Source organism: Pieris napi, chromosome 15 (genome assembly GCF_905475465.1).
Source record: "Pieris napi chromosome 15, ilPieNapi1.2, whole genome shotgun sequence".
In the NCBI taxonomy this organism is placed as follows: domain Eukaryota; kingdom Metazoa; phylum Arthropoda; class Insecta; order Lepidoptera; family Pieridae; genus Pieris; species Pieris napi.
In genome coordinates, this window is record NC_062248.1 from 716,041 (window position 1) to 737,192 (window position 21,152).

Genomic DNA, 21,152 nt, shown 5'->3' on the forward strand with positions numbered 1-21,152 from the left:
ACGGAAATACATAGTCGAAATAACTAACATCACCGCATACATGAATTCAAGTTCGACCAGACACCATAAGTAGCACCCGTTCACGAGTTTGACGCATGGCCAGCCATTGGCCCCTTCGCTATATTTTAGGGAGAGAGACTACCTGACCGAGCTGTAACCTCTAAGTCTTGTGATCTTTTTATTCTTAATTGGCAAGTAGGTGATCAGTCTGATCAGATTAAACCTTCTGTGCATGTGCCTTAGCATATTATGTAAGAAATATGATGTGATAAAACCACTGAAAGTCAAAAAGCAACTTATTTTTGGTTAAGCATCTGATTCTCAAGCTTGAGTTCATACATTCACGTAAACACCAGCAGTGTTTTCGTCCTTGTTCGAATGATAAAGGAATGCACGAGGGAAGTGAAACTAAAAATCTAGTTATATTAGACAAATAAAACAATAGAACAAAATATGCAAAAGATTTCTGCCAAGGTAATAAGGTCATACCACTGAATGTATTATACATACTAAATAATTTCTTATGATTATCGGTGACTTAAAATCTTCTAATGATACCTTATGTCAAATAATTATGGACATAAATCTATCAACGCATTTCAAATCATTAGACACTCGTTGGACATTTTCCAAAATTGTTTTGAATATTATTCAATTGGAATATTGATATCAAATTCTCTTTGCACACATATTGTAAGCATAATAGTTATACTTTACTCAAATATAGTACTTCACCGATAGGTGAATACTTACAATAGTAAGGTAACGACAGTGATATTAACTGTCAGTCGTTAGTAAGTTAGACACATAATTTTTTTAACACTAGCTTGACGTTTGGAGTGTCTTATAAGTACTCTTAATAGTTCTCGCGTATAATTTGGTATTTGTATTTAATTTAAGATTATTACAGACTCAAAAATAACTTCTTCAGAACCAAAGTATTCATAATCATACGATACGGTACGGCACAAATAATAAATAAATTCAAAATAACCTATATTCGAGTACTCTATAAGGATTATTGTATAATATGTTATTATTGTATTTAATATTACGAGTAGTACACGAACTCCGACGGAGTGAAGGTTTCGCCCAAATTCTTCCCCTTGTCTCTTATCTTCGCTACTATTTTTCCACAATATCTCATTTCAAAATCAACCTCAAACTCAAAAAAACTTTATTCTTGTAGGTAACCAAGTACACTTATGAACGTCAACAGAAAATATGTAAAATTGATTCTAAATTTACATTTACTACCAGTTCGCAATTCAAAGGCGTAGAGCGGGCAAGAAGAACTGGCAAGAAACACTCCGCCACTCTTTTCAATCGCCAAGTTTTAAGTCATACAAATTGTTTGAACTCAGCAAATCAATCCCAAGGATGAGGATTATTTAAATAATCGTCAAACTTATAAAAAGATTTATTGATTAATTTACGTTTAACGAGAGTTTTAAATTTATTCAGTGATAATGCTATAATTTTATTTGGGTATTTTTTGTAAAAACGAATACAATTTCCATATAAGGTGTATTTTATCTTTACAGGTTTTTGGTAGGCCACCTGTTCTCTTACCACTGGTCCATAACAAGATTAATAAATATGGTGTTAAAATAGCATTACATTGTTGTAAGACAGTAAAAGACATACCGTATAATAATTAAAGCGGTTAGAACCGCTTCTATCCCGCAGGAACTGAACCAGCTAATTGTTACTAATTTTATATCCACTTGCGAGATCGGTGTAACAAAGTTATAGTCCAATTGCTGGTAATCTGCATTATTGTACTACTGTACTTAGTATACGATAATCCAGATCTCGGTTTTTTAAATGTTTCTGGTCGTTTTTGTATGTATGTTTATATCATATTGTGTTTGTCCTAATTTTGTGTTCCAAATAAATATAATAAATAGAAAATTAAAGCAAATTTAAAATGTTTAGTTCTAAAACCAAAATCTTTAATTAGCGCTTGTGCACTTGAACATCACGGCCCAAGAGTCTCTACTCCAAAGGTAACAAATTCAAAGTTGTAAAAATTTCTTGAATAAAAATATCAATTGTATCCTAGACTACTTAATCGCAACAATGTAGCAAGACAAATTGTTAATTTTGATTCTATTTAGATTATGGAGATATTTCTAAATAATCGATTAGAGTGAAGCTCAATAAGGTAGTATAGTGGATACACAAAAGATACTATTGTTGATATTACAGGAGAGAATGAACTAAACGATGGCGCGTTTCGTTTAGTTGTGATTGGTCAAACGGAAATACAGCTCGTGTCTATGACCAATCAGACACGAGATCTCTAGCACAAACTAAATATATTTTTGAGCAAACACAATCATAGCCAGTACTATGATCCTGGCTCTGCCCTTGGTTACAGATATAGACAGACTTTTTTCAAAAGAAATGAATTGGTAAAACAATCTAAAATTTGATTCAAATTTTCTTTAAAAAAACTCATGCCGCAAAACTTTTAGTGGAATTTAAAAAACTCGAATTTAAAAATTCGATGTGTATTTTTTGCTCAAGCATAATTACTTTCAATATAATCGTCATTAAATTTTCTTCTGACAATATTAGGCATAGTAACACATTGTTATGTTATAAATAAATTTAATAACGGGCAGAGGCGTGTGGTCTGTCGCCACAGACGTAAACAAATAAATTAGCGCTAAACACGCCCTAAAATATATTCTTGAATTTTACTCACAGATAATAAAACTACGAGATCTTCATTATACATGAAAAAATTTCTTTGGCACAAATGTCACGATACTACGCGGTTTTAAGAAATTATATGTTGTGTTAACAAAATTAAAGTGTTTTAATTTTAAAAATATTGCACCGGAATTTATAAACATACTGTATCAAACAATAAAAATCGTATCTCGACTATTTGACCTATAGTTGCACTAAATACTGACCCTTGATTAAAACTCACATACCTACAGAAAACATATGTTTTTTTTATAGCTATGAGTCACTGAACCCTATATTTGCCCGCCATAACTTGCCCGAATCGCAAACATGGCCAAAATCGTTGTCCAGGGGCCTTAGGCCAAAAACAATTTGCGACTGGCGTGACCCACTCAAAAAATTTGCATAAAAATGGTCACGTGATTAAACGTTAACGTAAGTTACTTTTTATTACGACTGTGCGTCGCAGTTCATATGTGTGTTTATTCGGTAAAAGCGTGATTGCCCACAGCGTTCCTTGAATGGCCTATTCAACACAAAATAATTTCAGATCTTCCTGAGTGCCTTCAACAAGACAAACAAACATACTCATTATGGACTTATCGCACTGGATGGAAAGCTAAATTGAAAAATGTTAAAGTAAAAATACGGTGTAGCCTCTTTCCTGTATAATATGACCTTAGTGACGGTTATTTACTTTGTGATGCTGATGCTATTGCGAAAACTCTTGTATGAATTATTGTTTGCGTTGTTTTAAATTAAACCGTTATTGCTTATCTTATGTTTCCTCCTGAATTCCTCCAATCCAGGGCCAGATTTAGAGGTCTGTCGGCCTCGGGGCAACAAAGGAGTGGAGGCCTCAAATTATTTTTCAAATAAAATGAAAAATGAAAATCAGTCGAGTTGATAAATAAATAATTTATTGTGAAACCTAGTATATTATTTTAGTATTTCACAAACATAAAAATAGAAATACAGATCAATATTTCAATTATTATTTGAGAAGAATGTAATCATGTACATGTACAAAGGTAAAACAGCGAAAAAAAATCAACAGAAAAGTTGTTTACATATCGGAATTAAAAAAAAAACCGAAGTATCTGTTGTGGCCCCGGTTGCCCTACCCTAAAGCCGACCCTGCTCCAATCCACAACTCTTCTACTGCACAGTATAAGATCCCCCTCCAAGTAAAAATACTGTTATTTTTAATAAATGAATATGTAATTTAGATTTTAATATTATTATTTGTATTTTAACATCATACTCAAGTAACAGGACCTGTGAAAATCATAGTTTCTATTCACGGGAGATCCGGAGGACAATATGCCCTGACTCTGGCAATCAGCTCGTCTCCAGGCTGTGCTTTGATAACCACAGTGAAGTGCCTGTACCCGACGCCGCCTCTTAGTACAATTGGAGTGTTCCCATTTGTCTCTATAGCTAAGTGTGATATCTGTGAAAAAAACAAAATCCTTAGTGACCGGAGACGGAAGTTTTATTTCCTGCGAACCATCCATGTTTGGTCAGTAGTCACAAAATGCATCTTCTTGCCTGATATGACCAGTGAAATCTGCACAACTAGACTGCAATATATTTGTCTATATCTCTATCTATCTATATATAAATAATTACAATTTGCTACGTAATTAAAAGTTCTTTTGCTCTATAGCCCATTATTTATTGAAGCTGTGTATTGACGACAATTTAACTTTTATTTAAATATTAGCTTCCAGCAGCAGATTTGCCAGCGTGGATTTCGTGTATTTCAGCAAGATGTTTTGCAATCTCTTCAACAATAATCAACAAATTTAAGTTGATATATTACACCTTAACCTATCTTAGGAAGTACACTATCTATTGGTGCAATCTGTTCAGTGGTTAAAGAGTTTATCGCGTTAAGACAGACACACAGATGCGGGGGAATTCATTTTATAATATCTACCTAAGTGTTCATTATATCATGTGCAAGATTCTCACTTACAACACATTCAAAGACTCCTTCACAAGACATGTGATTTCCTGTTGGTGTTGGGGCATATTTGAATTTCTTGCTATAAACTCGTTTATCTTGTTTCTTTCTATTACCCTGGTAGAGATTTCTGTACGGTGATCGAATGTAATAACTTGTAGAAGATGGCAAGGGCTCAGGATATGGATAACCTTTGAACATTCTTCGGTAATTTAATCTATGAGAAATTGTAAAATGTTAATTTTAATTGCGCAGTTAGTCACATTCAATTGCTACCGTATTCTTAGTATTGTTGACTCTTGGCTCGTGGCGAGTGTTTTTTTAAAGAGACGGTGATTCCTAGGATATCGGATATGCCTACACACAAAAAGAAGTCCCGAAAAGCCATGGGCAGACACATTCCTATTTAATTTTTATAGAATAATTAAAGTACCTTTTACCCTTTTGTGTATGGTCAAACAGTTTTATATAAAATATTGTTTCATTATCAAACCTCCGACATCAACAAAACACTAGCATATAGCCGCAGAGAAATAGAAGTTCTAGTGACTCACATTACTGGTCTACCTAATCCATAATTTTGTTTTTGTTCATATTTAAAACTCTCTTCGGTACTAACAGCTACAGCAAATAGTACGCATGTAACCACTTTCATAATGTTCTATAACTAAACATTTTTCAGTGAAAAATCGAGAATTTTATCCACACATCAACTCGTACAAACCGCAATATTGTTGTAAAATTTAACGCAAGGTTTTTGTTAGTAATTGCGTTGTTACGAGTTGAATTTTTTACGACATTAGTTCTTTATCGATTATCGTAGACAAGCATATTTTTAATTTAATATGTTTTTCATTTTATCTACTTTTAGCATTAGAAGATACCAAAAACGCCGTGGATGATGGGAACATCATCCTGCATGCGAAGTTCTTCGCCTCGGATCTGTAGCTGAGGTATATACGTAATACAAAATTCCACCCATATTGCCTAGAGATAAGCATTGTAAGCATAATAGCTAGGTGCGCGACTTATCGACCGTTCACCTGCCAGTAATTCACGATGTGTCTATCTACCCACCAACACCCAAAATTCGATGGCAAGTGCACTGCACTGCAGTGTCAATCATTTGAAAAGGTGGGAGCTTGTAGTTTATTGTTTATCAGAATGCCAAATCATAAAATGACTGCTTCACGACTGATTTGAGAGCGACAGCCGATGCGAAAACCGCTGTGTGAGTTCGTGAAGTGAGTTACAGAATCGCAGGGCTGTACTAATAATTATTAGGTGACCCGCAACGCATTCGCCAATCTTCTGGTACTCTAACTAAGGCCAAATAAACTTTATGTCACGTGAGCCTTTTGCCTGTTTGCACTATGTTGCCTGAACATAGGTACCAATCTAGGTAGTACCTACTACACAGACCAACATTATTATTAATTAATGATGTGGAAGATAAACTTTTTTTATAAAACAAAATTTTATCAATTCGCTACATAATATGTCTATTAACTGATTAAAGAGTAGTAATGTTAAGTGTTTTGGATCATGTTTTTCATCAATAAGTTGAGATAGACTGATATAACTATAATTCCGATACAAAAGTAAATAGTCTAACAATACGCAAAATTTATAATGGTATGTAAAATCCCTTTTTGGTTTTACGTTATGTTGACTATGTATTCATAGTGAAGGATTTTTTGATAAATAAAAAAAAATATGGGGTCTACAGGGTTTAAATGTTATATTATGTCAATGTCAATAATCAGGTTGACAATACTCTGTCAAACTGACTTTTGATATTGCAATTTGACATTTAACTAAGTATATTGATAAACCCCGCTAGGCGCTATTTACTTACGAATTACAATCAATAAAAAAATAGTAATAAATTTTTATCTGAAAAATTCAATAATATTAATTAATATATAGTCAAAGTAACTACATTTTTTTATAAACTTAAATGCAGTCAAAAAATGTGTTATGATGTGAAAGAGAAATATTAATAACGCAGCATTACCGATACCATAAGTACTTTAAATAAACATTAAAACTTATTCGACTTGCTAATTCGTGAATAAACACACGATGGATGGTAAATACAGCTATCACATATAAAAAACATTTAAATGTGAAGTTTTCTACTTAATGGTTTTTATTTTCCAGGCCCATCCACTAAAAAATCTACCTCATTTGAGACTCTTATTATTCAGAACAAAAACAATCTCGACGATCTCACAGCAAAATTAAAAGACATAATTGCAGCTGGCAAAAACTATGAATATGATGTCTCATCTTGTATTAAGTCTTTATTGATAAGTAAAGATGAATCTATCGTATTATTATCAATTCAGGCTGTTTCTGAGCTAGCAAAATGTGAACAGAAACGTGAAACTTACGCACAAATAGAAATCATTAAACCTATACTAAATATTTTATCCAAAGATCTTTGTATGGATAAGTTTGATCTTGTAAAACAAAGTCTTAGAGCATTAGGAAATCTCTGCTGTGATTGTGATACTTCAAGAAACATTGTTCTTCAAAATGATGGTGTACTAATATTGAATACTTTGCTTGGGAATACTATTGTAAATATTGCATTTGATGAATTAAAAATACTCATATGTAAGGCGTTAATGAATTTTGCAATTGGAGGAAAAGAATTTTCTAATTCTCTAGAAAAGTTTACTATAGAGCATGTCAAAAAGATATTATTATCAGAATTGATTAAAGAAGATATGAATGATGATTTGATTTCAACTGTATTGTTGATACTCAGTGTTATAAATGATAATGCACCTGAATTCTTATTTGCTGATGATGTTAATTTAACAGTGTTAAATGTTCTAAAAGAAACAACCAATGTGGATATATCTGAGCTGGCACTTGAACACTTGCATTCACAAGTTCGTGAACATGGTAATTTATTTTTATATCTTAAAACAACTGAAACACAGATTATTATAGAAATTATTATTCACAAAATCTAACATTTACTTAATCATATATATAAAGATATTTTCTTAAATGTCCCCAGATTCTGTAAAAACTCTCCTGGCTAGAGAAGGAGGTGTGCAACTAGTTTGTTCTCGGCTTGAGCAGTTAATTCAAAGACATGAAGTTGGAGATCTCAATGCTGATGGTAGTCAAGTAGAGGTTATTGTGAAACAAGCCTGTTATCTCATTATACTGATTTTGACTGGAGGTAAGTTTTTTTAAATCCAATACAGTATATATTTATATCATAATTATTAAATATACAAATATCTCCAATGCGCCTTGCTTATTATGATGAATTATATGTAAAACTATCATTTTGACTTCAATGACAAAAGTAAGCAGTAGTAATAAACTACAAATGAAAAAAAGATTCAAATTTGTATTGCAGCATGTGTGTATCAGAACGGTTTTTGACATATCAATATATTAGTAAATTAAGATTTTATTTCTATTCAAGCATATCTATAGTTTTACAGACTAACTCATTGTTCAATCTTTATTAAATTTAACTGTAACTTGAACATTAACTATGTACTTGACTAATTTACCAATTACAATTTGCAGATGAAGCGATGCCAATTCTCTACAAAGATGGTGTAGGTGAAGTGTATTTGACTATGGTCAAGTGGCTTGACTCTCCAAACCACCATTTGCTGGGAACAGCATTACTCGCTATTGGAAACTTTGCCAGACAGGATGAATACTGCATTCAGATGATGACTGATAAAATTTTCGATAAACTTTTAGGTATGTCAAATTAGTAATAAGGCTTGATGCTTACCAAAAAATATCTAAATATTAGAAAAGTAGAAGACTATAAAAATGCCTGGAGTATTGCCGTGATACTCATCCTGAGCGCAAACTAAAATGTTCTATGTTTCTGGTGGGATATGTTAACTCTACCCAATGGTCAATTCTCAATTGGTGGGTTTATTAAAATTAAATTGTATGTTTGGTCAAAGACGTGTCACAGATCTGAGTGATGTTGGTCTTTAGTAGAGTGCCGAGAGTGAATCCTGAGGGCATATGCAGACAAGCAATATTTTTTGCATCCATATTTCATTGTCTGCTTATTAAATGTTATATAGTGTACAGTTAAACACATAATATGTTACGATACCTATATATATTATATAGAGCCAAGTATCATTTTCATTTTAAGTATTATGTAAATTGTGCAATGTTAAATGAATGCTAAGCAACCAGGCCATTTCAAACCCCACCTTAATTTCACAAAAGGTCCACATGCATCACTCACTAAATAACAAATAAGATCTATCGGTAAATAAATTGTGTTATTGCAAAATCTTGTAGACCTAAACCGATGTACTAAACCAAGCATGTGCATAACACACAGCAACAAATACATATATTAAAATGTTAGTCATTTCATATCTTTAACAAATTTTATAACATACGCCCCCGCGAACTTTGTTTCTCCTTAATGTGATTTTTACTTAGCCTACTTTTTTAGTACACACCTACGTGGAACATTTTGCTATGCTACCCCAGAGACTGTTCGGTTATCTGGAATGACAACTTTTTAGGTTTTTCTGTAAAATCTAATTAAATATAAACCTCATAAAAAAAAAAAAAATTGTCTAAAAAATAAAAATAAAACATTTTTTTTATTTTTTAATCACTTAGGGGTTTTAAAGATAGATAGTAGCCGATTCTCAGACTTGACTGAATATGCATAAAAAATTTCACTAAAACCGCTCGAGCCGTTTCGGAGTATGGGAACGAACGAGGATTTTATATATTAGATTGTGCATATAAGTATAACATATTTGATTTAAATTGAGGCAGTAATGTTAAAATAAGAAAGTTTGTGTTTTTCTCTTTTAATCTAAAATACCACATTTTTGTTTTGTTTGTATATAACTTTTTTACTTAAAGGGTTCCCAAATCTTACTCATTGTAATTTGTAATGCATATGTACCTAAAATGAATAAACACATTTTTATTTTAATAATAAAGTTTTGTAACACATGGAAATGTTCCTAACCTTGGAATTTCATATTTTAAATAATTCATCTTAGATTTCTGTTTTCTTAATATATCTGATGTTGTGTGCTTTAATAAATAAGTATAAATATTACAGATATATTCGAGGTGTACCACATCCTTAGCACAAAGGAAAAAGACACAATACCTATAGACAAATCTACTTTGAATCAAATCCAGCACGCTGCATTATCAGCCGTGAGGAACCTGAGCGTTCCGGTGGTCAATAAGAGACTGGCATCTGCCCAAGGAAAGGCTGCTCCGCTGCTTTTGAAGGCTCTACCCAGTGTCGAGGATCATCATGTGGCCTATAAACTCATGGCTGCTTTGAGAATGCTGGTAGACGGACAAGGTATTTTTATAAAGAGAAATTGTGTTTTGAAGGTAGGATCAGCCTTTTGTGCCTATCACTATCAATTAGTTATTGCTTTATTAGAAATCAAACCTAGAATGTTTGGCATTAACGATAAAAGTATTTCCAACGAATTATTTCGAGTTATACAGTCGAATTTTTAATTAGACGAAGTCAACTGACGTTTACGGTGTTGTCAGTTTTTAATGAAATAAAAATAGTGTTGTGACAAAGTAAAAACCCGTGAATTAATGATCGGTGATGGCACTAGTCGCCGCGCCGCGCTTTGTAATAAGACGTCAAAAAACTTATTGTAGATATATAGTACTAGTACCTAACTTATATCAGAGCACTTTTAGACAATTTTGAAATAGAAATAATATTCTTTTATTGTTTGAAATGATTGACTATTCACACTCATTGTTCATTCATCTGATTGAACAAGAACTGAACGTATCACTATTACTTTAAATATGGCAACATTATTTTACAAAGTGACATTAGCTACTGTCAGGTGGCTTCGTCTAATTAAAAATACGACTATAATAGTTAATTTTTTTTAATGTAACGGGGCAGGAAGCTCATCTGATGTTAAGTGACAAGCAGCCCATGGATAATTACATTGCCAGAAGACTCGCAAGTGCGTTGCCGGCCTTTTATGTCAAATAAATTTAATGTATAAATAAGAACTCTGGTGGTCATGAGCCGTAATAGTTTAGAATTGTATTTACAGTTTTTTAATTAGTTTGAGTAGGTACTATTAAATATTAGAGGATTTTATTTTTACTCTATATTAACCACTCGGGTACAACAATTGAATATATGCGAAATAATGAAATGTTAATTGCTATGAAACTAATGAATGTAATGTAACTATTGAAGAGAGCGCCTACGTCTGGCTATACTCTAGGGGCGTAACTCCGATGATTTAGGAAATCGCCACGCTTATAAAACCAAGAAAGCCTGGCTCGTACAAATGGGATATCTTAATATTACGTCTTTCAGAAAGCGTGGCCCGTCTAACAATAAGCGACCGCGCGGCCCTAGAGGCCATAGCCCGATGGGGCGGGGCGGGACAACACGCGGGCGCAGCGGGCGAAGCGCCGAGGCTTCTGGCGTGGAGTGTCAGGCACGTCAACGCGAGGGCTGGACTCATACAGGTGAACTCTTACGGCTATTGAGATTATAACACTCGCCCGTCTCTCTTCATCACAGCATAAACACAATTTGACAGAAAGAGACAAAACAGTGGAATTAAATTGATGTGTATGAATAAAGCGGACGGTACACAAGTGCGGTTTTTAAATTTCGACTATTTTCAAGGATTTTTTTTTGGAATAGGTTAGTGATTTTTGATTGATTTAGTTTGTTTTGGTACGTTAAATTATATTTCAATAAAAGAGGTTATCAGTTTGATGTGGATGGAATTGGTTTATAAATGTATCGTGATCTTTTTAGGTTTTTAAACGCGTGTGCTAAAACGTAAAAGTAATACTAAGATAAACAAAATCATGTATCAACTCAAGAACAGTATCTAAATCAGTTCAGTAGTATTTAAGACATGGGTTTGCATTTGTACATGATATGATATTGGTACTTAGGTCTTTAGACAGGTGAACGCGCTGGTATTTTAATAATTAGGAAAAAAAATTAGTTTAGTTGGATGGCTACAATATATTCTCAAATAAAGTAATACTATTTTTAAATATAAGGACTAGACCGATGTTAATTATCTCTTTTTTGGTGGATTCTTCTCCGCTCCGAATAGCAGAATAAATAATAAAATATTGGATAAGTTATCGAATAAAAATAAATAAATAAACAAACTTTACGAATGCAAACAGCATGTGGTGCCATCTGTTGACAAAATTACGCATATAAAAGAAACCTACCACTTGCTTGCGCCGAATAACAAAACAAAAAATGTTGTACATATAATATATCAGAAAGTGGTTTCACAATTCAAATGAAGTATCGAAATATTGGCGATAGAGAGAAGAGGCCTAATGTGTAAAACTGCCATTTTTTTTGGTAATGGCAAGCAATAAAACTTTTCTGTATTTGCAAAAAATGTTATATTAATATTTCCTAAATGAAATCCTAAATTAAGTTTAACTAAAGTTAACACCATATTATTAGACTGTTAGGCGGAACGTAGTTGTTACTTATAAAGCTGTAATTAATATAAAATAAATCAATGGCGCTACAACCTTTTTAGGTCTGGACCTCAAAATTCTGTTTTATGATCATTTGTTAATCTATTAGGCAAGTAGGTTATCAGCCTCCTGTGGCTGACAGACGCCGTCGACTTTTTGGGTCTAAGGCAAGCCGGTTCCCTCACGATGTTTTCCTTTACTGTTCGAGGGAATGTTAAAGTTGCTCATAGAAATTAAGCCCATTGGTGCACAGCCGGGGATGAGAATCGCACGCTGAAGCCACTAGGCCAATACTGCTCTAGTAATAATGTAGTTAATATATTGTATTGTCTTTGATTTACATAACCTTTACACATTTAAAGAAAATCTTTTTAACCCGATTGAAGTTATGTATTATTATAAATTTACAACTATTAACCATAATTTTAAATTTATCCGACGTTTCGAACAATCCGCGAAAATAGAGGACACCGTGAGCCATTTTTGCCAAAACCCTCCATCTTTCAGTCGATACCAACTCCGGGGAAATAAATACAGATAATGCAACTATTTCTACAGCTGTGATACTTTTTTGCCATCCAACATCTTTTGTCTTCAGTCACCGTGACCACGCACGCTGTAAAGCACGCGAAACGTCGGATAAATTTAAAATTATGTTAAATAGTTGTAAATTTAAAATAATACATAACTTCAATCTGGTTAAAAAGTTTTTTCTTTAAGTTAATATATTGGTTTGAATTCCAGGCAAAAGGCTGCCTCCAAAACATCGTGGACATGTTGATAGCTCCGCACTCGGTGATGCAAAACGAAGCCATCCTCGCTCTCACCCTACTGGCCATAGAAATCCTCAACGAGGACCCTCGAGAAGCCTTCGTGGACCAGCTGTTGGCCGCAGAAATCGGTAAGCATATATCCGTGTTGATGGAGACGAATTGCGCGAAGATTCCGGTAGAGGTCGCCGAGAACTTGCTGGCGTTCCTCGATGTCACCTCCAAGTGTCCGAAAATTTTGACCGACTACAGACTGACTAAGGTGAATAATGCGTTGGAGAAACTTGTGGAAGCGAGGAATGATTTTAGTGGAGAGTTGAAATTGTGTGCGAATGAAATTGTTAGGAAAATTGCTGAAAGTGAAGATTAATTTTTTTTTTATTCTCAAATCAATTTCGTCTTGAAATATTACACACTTAGTGTAGCCATAGACGGACCACATGTTGCAGTCAGTGGCGTAGCTAGGCAACCAAGGGCCCTGGGGCAAATTGAAAAATGGGGCCCCCTGCTGTGTAAACTGAATAGGTTTTATCAAATAAAAATATGATATACAAATACTTTAAAAATGCTAAGCTACTTAAGCTACTTTGTGCACTGCAGGGCAGAAAGAATTTAGGGCAATTCCCTAGGCATAACTTTTGAATTTCTCTCAACTGAGTTGTCATGATTAAAGTGGGGTTGCAACCTGTCATATTTATTTTGAAAATGGGAGAAATTTCCAAAATTTCAGTTCGATCGAGATTTCTGGTAAGGATTTGAGGGCCCCCTGAGCTTGAGGCCCCCGGGGCACTGCCCCGCCTAGCCCCTAGGTAGCTACGCCACTGGTTGCAGTCGATACCGACTGCTCTAAGCGGTCGCCGCACGGCGAACTGCAGTTTCCATACTAAATTCATATCCGCAATACACGGACCGCACGACCAGTTTGTGAGCGGTCGGAGCAATCGCTCTGCGGTCGACTGCTTAGAGCTGCCGGACCTACCATACACGGACCGCTACAAGCGGTTGCTCCGACCGCGCGCCACTCCCTCAAATAAAATAATATACTAACTAATTCATCAAATGTAACCACGGACATTCTAAAGTAGTTGAAAAACTTTTTAGTGTCTTCTCTCAGCTGGAGATACAAAGTATGAAATATTCCATGCTGTTCTCTTGATCGTAGTATTGGACGCACCCACATACTACGGTGTCTTCTACGCCTATGCTTGCGTAATAGTAGTACAAGTAGCAGTGTTTCTTCATCGAATTCCATCTTGTAAATGAACTCGCATCAGTATTATTTTGCGGTCGAACACAACTCCTCCAAGCAGTCGTAGTCAACTGCATTATGCGGTCGTGTTGCAGTCGGCCTCGGCTGCGACATGCGGTCCGTCTATGGCCACCGTTACGAAATTAAATTCCCGATTTTGAACATTAGATATATATTTATTTATATTTTTATTGTAATCCAAAAAATTGGATACGACAAACTACTAATTAAATTTATTTACAATCTTAACCTGCATAGTAATTAATATTTCTGTATTTATTTAACCTTTTTAATTTTGACGTGACAACGTCTTATAATTCGATGGAGCCGGCTGCACACACGAAAAAACATGAGTCATGCGGCGTTACCTCGCTCTGAGGCGTTCCATTTAAGGCTTGAAGTGCAAGCGAGAGCGCGAAGCGACAGAGAGGCACAATCGGACTCCGCGCTCTTCAGCGTTCGACATCTGTCTCTCTCCTACTTGAGTGAGCGATTCGTGACGTTGTCACGTTCAACTATCGTCAGTAAACCGACTTTACAGACAAACGATTTTTTTTTTAATGGACGGCGTGTGTCAGGGACAGTAGGCTGATTACCAGCCTATTAGATTGACAAATGATCATGGAAATACAGAAATCTGAGGCCCAGACCTAAAGGTTGTAGCGGCACTGATTTATTTAATATTCCAGCTTAACTTTCATATAAATCCGTTCAGTACTTTTCGGCATATATATTTTTTTATCAATAATTTACTATACGTCTATTAGCTTCTTTAGCTTAAAACTTACGGCTGTAAATCTCGGATATTAACTTCTTGAACCCAGCATAGTATGAACACATAGTTTTAAAAGTTACGCACAATATAGCTTGTATGCCAAAACTTGTGAGTACTAATAATGGAATTGACGTGTTATATTTATAAGGTTAAACTAGACGTTCATTATTTAATCTAAAATCGCCTATTTTGTAATACCGTAGATGTAAGTTAAAGGTAGACAATTCGGCTGGAATTTTTAACACTTTTTTAACACACAATTTTTAACAGCAGGGGCGGATCTACTTAAGCGCTTTTTGGGCTGCGGCCCAGGGCCCCACTGAATACAATATAATAATAATAATATAGCCTTTTATTCAGCTCGACTTAGGCACACACAAATATAGATCATTATATTAAACTAGGCATTAGAAGGTTGAAAAAAAACTATTCTAATATTTGGATCTGAAAGGCCTCCTCCAATCAATTCCATTCGTGTCTTTCTTGGGTAAAACAATATACGATATTTAAATTTTTAAAAAATGTCTCAATCAATCAACCCATGTGCGATGCGCGTCTATCGAACGGAACGGGGAATTCCCCGTTTCGATTTAAATCAATAAATGAATGATTTTAATCAATGAATGAATGAATTTTCATCGATTATTTTAAATACAAAAAACTATTTTTACTTTTAAAAAAATCTATTAAAATCGTTTTTTTTTTCACATCCCTACTCCTCGCCAATCCGTTAATATGAGGGGACCACTGAAGTTTTGAATCCACGGTGATTCCAAGAAACACAGTTGTATCATCCAGACTCATCGTTTATAATTGGTCTAGTATCCATAACCCTTGCATTTTTTGCACAAAATTTAATGCATTTTGTATTTTTTGCATTAAGTAGAAGGTTATTCATACTAAACCAATGGACAATCGAAGATAGAGCATTGTTCACATCGTCAAAATTTGTTATATGTCGATTTTAAAAATCAAGTACATTCATTTTATGTACATTTCGTTACGATTCTGCTCCATTTTCGCTTCTTCTCTCCCGTCGTATATCCTATCTATCTCCATTTAGTTGTCTGTATGTCGTGTATGCGTCTTTAAATTTGAAATTTTATTTTAATATCGCTTAATTTTCATTTTACCTTTACTTCTTGCAATACTATTGTATTACTATAATATTACAATATTATTCTGTAGGACATTAACTAAAACTCTGTAAACTGAGATCTATCAGTTCTAACGTCGTCATTGGAGACCAGTGATTAATTGTATACCTCTTAACTGGGCCCTTAGTCCATCGTCACGATGACTTAAGATTATTTGGAAGCTATGACGTCATCCAAGTTACCTATGAAATCTTATAGGTGAGCACATTTTATAGTGATCACTGAGATGTACCCTGTTGGTGCTAAAAATTCCAGCTGCTTTACTCTTGTGCTATGCAGACGAAGCTATCGATAATAATGCATACAAATATTTGTAGTATGCAGTGTCGCCAACTAGGAGACCCTTTGTCAACTGTAGTTATTACCAAGGCAAATTATAAAGATATGCCTCAATATTAATCTATTTCCACATACATCATTGTATAACGCATTTAAAATGATATAGCAATACTTAATACTCCAAGTACAATGATTATTCATATAAAGAGAAAAAAATATTTTCTATTACTGTATGTAGACTTTTCAATACAACATATTAGCCTCTAGCTGTATTAGTGTATTTAAATGTAAATGAGTAAATCCAATGGCAGACATTTTTTTATAAATCAACTATTCTTAAAAAATATTCACAAAAAAGGTTGGATTTAGGCCTAAACTATATAAATTCTGATATATACACGATTTAGAACTAAGCTTGACTAAAAATTGTGGCCAAAATTAGTTTATCAGTTGCCAACAAATACTTGTGAGAGGCGCGTAATCTGTTGGAAAGACAATAGGGGCTTAGTCAAGATGCCTTAACAGTAGTATTACATACACTCGAAAGTCGAAAACTAAATTTGTATGAAAATTTGTCGACACAAACTGTAATCTTAATATATATAAATTAAGTGTCACGTTGTTTGTCCGCAAATACTCCTAGACTCCTAAACTACCGAACCGATTTCAATCAAATTTGCACACCGTGTGTAGTTTGATCCAACTTAAAAGATAGGATAGCTTACATCTCAATTTATACCCAATGTAATTTTATTGCAAATTATTTGTTTATTATTTGACACAATTTTAACAGATGGCGCTGTGTTGAAAGTACCAACGTTTTACATAAGCTACAATTTAATGTCATTACCACCAAAAAAGCATGGTGATCCCCATGACTGTTGTTTTCCTGCCCTTTCCTTTTAATAGTTTACTACTATGTAATATAACAAAAACCTTAGCCATAGCAACGCTTGGCCGAGTCTGCTAGTATTGATATAAATTAAGTTTCCTACTTTCTACATACATTACTATGCCTTACATCTTGACTAAACCCGTTGGTTACGCCTGTCATATAGTAATTTTGACAACCACAACAGATAAAAAATGATTTTTAGTACACCCATATAAGGAAATTGGAGAGAACACATCTGCTTCACAATATACAAATAATATAATGTTATAGGAAAGTAAAAAGAAATTAAAATAAATTAATTTGTTGATCAGAGATTTTTAGTCTAGTTTAGCACCTACTTCGTTTAGATATAGTATTTTAATGTAAATATTTATACATCCAATAGTGCACTTATATAGCTTAGCCATGATCACATAGCACAATTTTAAAATAGAGCTTTCTAAGCAAATCTTTTTGATTGTTGAAATATTGTTACATGTTTACAGTCTGGTTCGACACTATTTCTTTGAATTTTCTGTGATTCAATAAGACAAAACTAGGTTCATGGACCAAAATATATGTAAAACTACTTTTTCAAGTTTTAGGATTATGAGTTTAACCGAAGAGTATCTAGGTTAGCATTTTATTTTTGTTAATTACTATTAATCAATCCTTTTTGAATTTAAGATATATTTTACATATTTAATAAAAAATTCTTAGGATTTATTATTCAATTATTGTTCAAATTTTATCTAAAATAAAACTCATTGCATTTAAAAGTTGTTTTATTTTCAAAATATAAGTACTTAAATGAAAAAAAAATTGTAACAAGTTATGTCTTGCCAGTACCTGTATATGAAGGTATATATTTTGTATCTTTCAACTTTTTATAGACATAGCAGTATAATATATGACAGTGAATATCACTTAATTGAACCCTTATTAACTGATTTCACTGTTGGCAACTGTCATCTGTCTCTTTTCATCACAGTATTAAAACAATTTGACAGAAAGAAACAAGAGAGTACTACAGTTAATAGAGTGCAATTAAACTTTGTTTCATAAGGAGGTAAGTTTATGGCAATTTCAGTCTTCAAGTCTTACTGGACTTACACAGTTTTCATGTAAACTTATTTGAAATTTTTGGTATGTTATTGTGCTTAATCATTTAATTCCATAATAGAGCGTTCCTGTACCATTGTGGAATGGTGAGTAAGCGTCATTCTAAATTTAAGTTCATCATCAGATATCAAGTGTTTTGCCTTTATCAAGTTCCGGTTACCACAACCGGCAACTGAAAAGAAAATAAACCTGTTAATATGTGATACTGTTATTATTGTGTATGCATTAAACGGCATGCTAGTAGGGTATGGGACAAATTTTGAAGACTTGTCTTAGACACAAAAGTTGTAATTTAAATGGCACACCCCCTATTGGAGGTATACATCGGTCACGTCGGTACAAGGGTCATAGCTCTAGAAGCACAAGCTGGGACTAACACCAGGGCAATGATGTCATACCCTGAAAAGAAAAAAGTGCTTTTGACCAATGTATTTATAATTTTATAGGCATTCAACATGTCGACATTGAGCACCAAGGCTATTGGGCCAGCCAACCAGTGAATAAACTAGTACTTCTCCCTTTAGGTCGAGAAAACAGTACACTTTCCGTCTTCGGCATTGTAATAAGTTAAAAATTATACCTGGGCATTTGATTCCCTTCTTATTCTTTTGTATGATTTTCATAATTACTTCTTTTTCATATATATGTCCACACATTGAGTTTCTTACTGGATCTTCTATTGATTTTTTTGTAAAAGGGTCATTCTACAAGGTTATTTTTAAAATTATATCAATTAATTATATTAAGAATTCTGTAAATTTTTCAAATATGGGATTTCAAACAAAATACTTACATATATTGTTTGAGATTCTGTTATTGCTATGTCTGAATCATCTATGTTACCTAAAAAAAACACAATTAAATATATAAATAATATGTGGTATAAGTATGATTTTCTGAGGACTTACTTTTAGCACTTTGCATTGCTTTTTCAACGTGTGTCTTAAATTCCAACATGTATGGATGTCTATCAACAGCTAAATTGTTTTTTGCCATAATACGTAAGTTAGATTCAAACTTTGTATCTAGGCTGTCCACGTTTGAAGCATCAATTTCTCCCTAAAACACTTAAGCAATTAGTAGATACAAAAAAAGGAAGAAATATAAATTTTTGATAGATAATTGAAATCAGTGTCCAACTCAATAAAAACATGAGCAATAAAGTGTAAATATTGCTTTAGGCATAAAATTAGATATAAGTTTAGACTACGATTTTCCATAAAGATCTGAATAATTAGCGACCTTTAAATAGTACCTATAAATTACTTAGTAACTTATTGTGTATATACCTTGGCTTTTTCTAATGCTTGTGCCGCTACCTGTTCTTGTGCTTCCATCAAACAATATTCTTTCACGTGTGACTTCATTTTTTCAAATTCACTACTTCTTTCAACATCTAAATATTTCGATATGTTTTCCGTGCACGAATATAGACTACTAAGGCATTGTTTTCGTAAATCAGTTAAATTAGAATCCCCCATTATTGTTCATTATTATTCAACTAGTTTCACGTTAACGAGTATTCGTATATTTTATTAAAATTCGATTATATATTTGTGTTCTCAAATGTAAAACCGTTATAATAATGAAGGTATTTAATATTTATTCTCAGCATGAATTAATGTCGTGATTACTCGTGATTAGAGGTGAGGCGTATATCAAATCACTGGTTTTAATACTAGGTTTCGCTTGAGACTTGTAAATACTAAGTACCACATTTGAGCACTAAAGGCGGCCACTGACGATACGTCCATTTAGAAGACTTCCTTTTGGAAGGATTTCCAAATGGAAATGTATCGAGATACGGTACCATTCACAATACTTCCATTTGGATGCATGGCGTCACTTCGAACTTTGCAATCGTACGGAACGGAAATAAATAATACTATGGATAACAATACTTTACTGGTGGCAGCAGTTGTGTGTATTTTATTAAAAAGAAGAAAAAAAAACCTAAGAGAAGGTGGATGAAGGATTGGTTGAAACAAAGAAATATTTTTATTTATTTTATAATATAAATATATTTATTTAAAAATAAATAGAAATACTTTTATATTTTTCTATTACTTCCAACACAAAGTCACGCGCGGACAAAGACATAATAAAAAAATGTGCGTGTACTAGTCTACACACGTTAGAAGTGAAACTTCTTTATGACCTTATTTTTCGAAAAATTATCTATCTGCAACTAACTTTACAGAAATTGGTTAAATAAAGTTAAATTAGATAAAGTTTAACAAAAGGCTTTTAATATCACAGACTTGAATACAAATAATACAATTATTTCATTTTACCTTATTACCACTCAGATTATTACAGAATTTCATTAGTTATTACAGTTCATTTGACACATCACTTATTTGGTTTTGCCAGGGAACAGCTCCTTCGTTATTAAAATAATCACGATATTTATTCCGTATTTGTTGTGCCTCCATATTAGAATGTCTGTGGTTAGTTGCTGGTAGATTCTGCAATCCACTATTATTTTGACGCCATGATCCAGGGAAAACTCGGTGGTCCTCATCCTCATAATCAATTAGATCCCCCGTCACATACCGAGGGTTTGTTTTTTTCAACCAATTATGAATTGCACAGCATGCGAGGACAACTTTGTCTAACGTTTCTAATTTTAATGAAATTGGTTTTTCAAACAATCTAAATTTAGTCGCGAGTATGCCAAAGGCATTTTCCACTACACGTCTTGCTCTTGACAATCGATAATTGTAAATCCTTTCTGCAGGGGTT

At 33.5% G+C, this 21,152-nt stretch overlaps 3 protein-coding genes across 3 annotated transcripts; 1 reads left to right on the plus strand and 2 right to left on the minus strand.

The window, feature by feature from the left end:
* Positions 1–1,554: 1,554 nt before the first annotated feature.
* On the minus strand, positions 1,555–20,046 carry LOC125056582 (E3 SUMO-protein ligase NSE2-like). The gene is made up of 7 exons (XM_047659752.1): positions 19,697–20,046; positions 19,316–19,466; positions 19,201–19,250; positions 18,988–19,111; positions 18,420–18,579; positions 9,022–9,028; positions 1,555–1,567 (listed from the first exon to the last, which is right to left on the minus strand). Exons 1-5 carry the CDS (start codon positions 19,886–19,888, stop codon positions 18,446–18,448), a joined length of 651 nt encoding a protein of 216 aa, XP_047515708.1. The 5' UTR covers positions 19,889–20,046; the 3' UTR covers positions 1,555–1,567; positions 9,022–9,028; positions 18,420–18,445.
* LOC125056583 lies at positions 3,962–5,442 on the minus strand. Its single transcript, XM_047659753.1, has 3 exons — positions 5,224–5,442; positions 4,682–4,886; positions 3,962–4,153 (listed from the first exon to the last, which is right to left on the minus strand). The coding sequence occupies exons 1-3, from the start codon at positions 5,322–5,324 to the stop codon at positions 4,001–4,003; spliced, it is 459 nt and encodes a 152-aa protein (XP_047515709.1). The 5' UTR covers positions 5,325–5,442; the 3' UTR covers positions 3,962–4,000.
* On the plus strand, positions 6,493–13,381 carry LOC125056580 (rap1 GTPase-GDP dissociation stimulator 1-B). Its single transcript, XM_047659751.1, has 7 exons — positions 6,493–6,761; positions 6,833–7,585; positions 7,704–7,871; positions 8,231–8,413; positions 9,771–10,025; positions 11,031–11,185; positions 12,926–13,381. The coding sequence occupies exons 1-7, from the start codon at positions 6,755–6,757 to the stop codon at positions 13,319–13,321; spliced, it is 1,917 nt and encodes a 638-aa protein (XP_047515707.1). The 5' UTR covers positions 6,493–6,754; the 3' UTR covers positions 13,322–13,381.
* Positions 20,047–21,152: the final 1,106 nt, after the last annotated feature.